Genomic DNA, 4162 nt, shown 5'->3' with positions numbered 1-4162 from the left:
AGAAAAACATGGATAAATAGAGCTGAATTTAAGTATTTTCATAAAAAGGGATTGCTCCGATGCAGAAAACAGTCACCCTGTTATCAAGCCTATTGGCATGTCTTTATTCATTACTCGTACTTTAAAACATCCATTTAATCTAACCAAAATGTGCGAAGAAAAAATTTTCAACCTTAAATTATGAGCTATATATTACCTGGGGGTGGGGGAAACCTTCATTTGTCCCTTTTTCTTTTGCTTCAACTAATCATATATGAGGTGCATATAGTTCTAATTAATGCTGAAAAACTAAACAACTGATAAAGATTTTCGCTTTGTATGGATTATGTAAAACGCATTTCATGCAGTATATACCATATTGTTGAGTTCTAGATTTAGTTTATGGGTCATGTGTTTGGGCAAGTTGCTTCTTATACAAGCTGCTTAAGGAACACTTAGAGGGAGATGAATAGGTGTTTTGACTTTTTCAAAAAGTTTTTGTTAGTAGATTTTTATTTTTTTTTGATAACATTGTTAGTAGATTTTTAAATTTGTAAAGTCTAGACAAAGTTGAACTATTGAGTTCAATCAGCACACCAATACAATTAGATTGATTGTCCTCAATTTATTTTGGAATTTCAATTCAGATAACATTCACACAATTATAAAAGTGTTACTATTTTATTTAGGGTTCCTTTATGCCCAAAATGAATTTCACAATGCTATATGAAATATAACAGAGAACGCACTTGACCTTTTTATACAGAGTACAAATGCAGCAATAAACTTCCTTACACAAATCAAAAAATGATTAATGTCCAAATATTAGAAAAACAAAGATAATTCTCAGCAGCACTTAAATCCAACAAAACAGAATAGATAACCTGATACAACAATTTTTAATACAACAAAGATAATTTTTATTTTTATGTTATGTATGATATGCAGAAAAGCTTAGATTATGACATATCAAGATATAAAGAGTGTTACAAAAATCTAACCAATATAATGTGCTTCATGAATCTTAAGCTCCATCTTCAATTTAAGACATCTTGCAAACTCTTTGACATCATCAAAAAATATATTCCATAATGCTTAATAGATCTTCACCATGCACACAGCTTTTATTTAACAAACCTATATATGTGTGTCTTGTATATCATCGGAAAATAGTGCGAGGTTCTTTTATCATTGATGAAAATGAGAACTGTTTAACACAATCGTTCTTTATCTATCATGAGAATTACAAAAAATTAAAAAAAAATTAATGCCAACTATTACATAATAATATAAACCACTAAAAAAGCTCTTACCTAATAGCTTAAGATTTTGAGCTAAATTTATTTTTTACATGATATCAAAGATTTAATGACTATGAGATCATATATAAGTTCGATACTTACCCCTCACTTTCTGGTTGAATTAAATAAAATACTAGGTAAATCAAAATTTGAACTTATGCAATATTCATATTTCAAATCCAAAGGTAAATGACAAGGTAAACAAAAAATTGGGCTCGTGCAATATCATGCTTCAATCTCAAAGGACTATTAGTTAAGAGGGTATGTCAGAGAATAATGTAAATCATAAAATAAAACACTCATGATCACTAAAACTTTGATATCATATGAAAAATAAATTTAGCTCAAAATCTTAAGCTATTGGATAAGAGATTTTTAGTGGTTTATATTATCACGTAATAGTTGGCATTGAATTTTTTTTTTTGTAATTCTCATGACAGATAAAGAACGATTGTGTTAAACAGTTCTCATTTTCATTGGGAACTAATATAAATCCCTGCATCGAAAGCCTAAATTGCTTGCGCATCAGATGGTAAAACTCCACAAGGAGACCTCAGCATCAACATCCACATCATTCCAGTCCCTTCCATATCTTACAAAAGGAGACGGAGATCGTAAAGGCTCATCAGCCATACTCCTAAACCAATCATGCAGGTTCTCAAATGCTGCTACCGATGGAACTTCATCCAGATACAGTCCCTGCAAAGGTTTATTATTGACATTTTCAATGACACTGTCACTGCTGCAAACTTCACAATCAGTAACAGCATTCACACTACTCTGCTGCTTGTAACTGTCCTCAACGGCACATGCCTCTGCAGCCTCCGCCGCCACTCTCCGTATCTCCTCCGCATCGGTCGATGCCGGCAAAGGGAACCGCCACGTCGAGTCAGCGAAGTTAAGGCAAGCTGACTTTCCCCGAAGAGTGAGCGCGGCAACATCGTGTGCACGTGCAGCCATCTCAGGAGTTGGGTATGTTCCGAGCCAAATCCTAGTTGATTTGTCGTTGGGAACACGAACCTCGCAAACCCACTTGTTGTTGTTCCTCCGACGCACTCCTCTGTACACGGGGTGCCTTGTCTCCTTGAATATTCGACGCCCCGCACGTTTCTTTGGCCTCGCTGATGCTAATACGATGATTTCTTCATCGGAGTGAGTTGTGATTGGAGGGTTAGATAAGTACCCTGAATTCGACTTATCAAATGATTGTCTGAGAATGTCCATTTGAGTGGGATGTCTGATGTGTTGTTGATGTTTTGGTTTGTTTTGACTGGGAAGTGAGTCACCGTGGAGTATATATAAATATGCATGTAGCCTTTCGAGGCTAAAGTATTGAGATGATTGAATGCACGTGGCTACGATATACACACGGACACGGGAACCGTTGGCTTCTTTGCCCTGTGGGCCACTGAAAGTGTGAAACTGGCTGCCCACGGTTAACACTTGGTTTTGCTCCTTCAAAGGGCAGTACTTGTTTGTCCCTCTCCTTCAGGTGTTTGACAGAGAAAAAGTCGTATTTGTGCCTGTTTCCACCTGTATTCATACAAGATACGAAATACGACACACTGACATATTAATTTAATTTTAAAAAATATTATATTTTTATATATTAGAACACGTTTTGATATTAAAAAATATTTTTAATACATATAATATAATTTATATTTAATACATAAAACAGTCTATAATAAATCATATAACCAATCAAATATTCAAATGGTACAACATAAATATAAAGCAAAAGTAATTTTGCATACCTTAGTAATTTTTATATCAAATTTCGTAACAGAAAAAATTGATTTATAAATTAACTTTTCATTTTTAATTAATAAAATAAAATTTAGACCTTAAAAAAAATGTCAGATGCGTGTTGTGGAGCGTTCACCACGTGTCGAAAACACGTGTCGGAACATGTCAGAGCGTTGATCGCGTGTCGGAACATGTCAGTGTCCGAAAACAAATTTGTTTTTGAAATCGCGTGCCCTTGCATTCTAGACTATAGTCACTAAAAAATTATAAGAGATGGATTTAAATTTGGATTACTCACTGTTCATTTTGTATGTAAATTATTTTCTCTCATATTTAAATATGGTAAACAACCACTCAAACATAGTTACTCACGCACAAGTTCTTTGGAGTTTAAATATAAATATTACATAGGTTCATTTTATTTTTAGCGTTATGCTGAATCAAATTCATAATATAATGGTCACTTTAATTCTAGACTTTGATATCATATAAAAATTTATTTCAACTCAAAAATTTGACCTCATAAATAATGAGTTTTTGATAATTTTATATTATAGTTTTTCTACAAAATATCTATTTATATAATAATTTAAACATGTGTAACACTTGTTTCAACTATAAAAAAAAAAAACTTTTTTGGTTGAAGGATTGTCTCGGTTTCGTTCCCAATTCGTAAGTTGTCAACATGTCACAATTTGTTGTGAATTTTAGTAACACATTTTTTTTTTTTGATACATAATTTTAGTAACACTTTGACCCGACTGCGTCCGCCATAGGTTCATGCCACCTGCAGGCTCAGACTCTTAACGGTTAAGTGAACCAGAGCATAAAACGTGTTTTTAGAAATTACGATGGTGACTACTTGTCCTCTAGTTTAGTACTAGGAATAGAACGGATATATAAGGTCATCATCACACGTTTTAATTATTCAAAATGATTGTCCCACTAAAGTACCATCTTGCGTAGGTTTCACACGATAGAAAAGACTAACTGAAATTAAGTTTGTTAACATTAATTGTTCGCGACTTGCGAGAAAAGAATTCTATGAAATTATCAGGATATTTTTTAGTTATTTTTAATTTTTATTACAATTACCGTATTACAATAAACAATATTTTAGAATTAATTTGTTT

At 32.8% G+C, this 4162-nt stretch overlaps 1 protein-coding gene across 1 annotated transcript; it reads right to left on the bottom strand.

Annotated features, from left to right (window-relative positions):
* Positions 1 to 1805: 1805 nt before the first annotated feature.
* LOC133307666 (dehydration-responsive element-binding protein 1F-like) lies at positions 1806 to 2504 on the bottom strand. The gene has a single exon (XM_061508217.1). It carries the CDS (start codon positions 2502 to 2504, stop codon positions 1806 to 1808), a length of 699 nt encoding a protein of 232 aa, XP_061364201.1.
* Between the last annotated feature and the right edge of the window lie 1658 nt (positions 2505 to 4162).

This window comes from Gastrolobium bilobum, unplaced genomic scaffold (assembly GCF_033153095.1).
Source record: "Gastrolobium bilobum isolate Gb01-03AN ecotype WA unplaced genomic scaffold, APGP_CSIRO_Gbil_v1 utg3850, whole genome shotgun sequence".
NCBI classification, from domain to species: Eukaryota; Viridiplantae; Streptophyta; class Magnoliopsida; order Fabales; family Fabaceae; genus Gastrolobium; species Gastrolobium bilobum.
This window is presented reverse-complemented; position numbering and strand designations above follow the sequence as displayed.

Bases quoted from the DNA above. Each gene is read 5' to 3' on its own strand.
- LOC133307666 (XM_061508217.1), bottom strand. From the start codon at position 2,504: ATGGACATTCTCAGACAATCATTTGATAAGTCGAATTCAGGGTACTTA.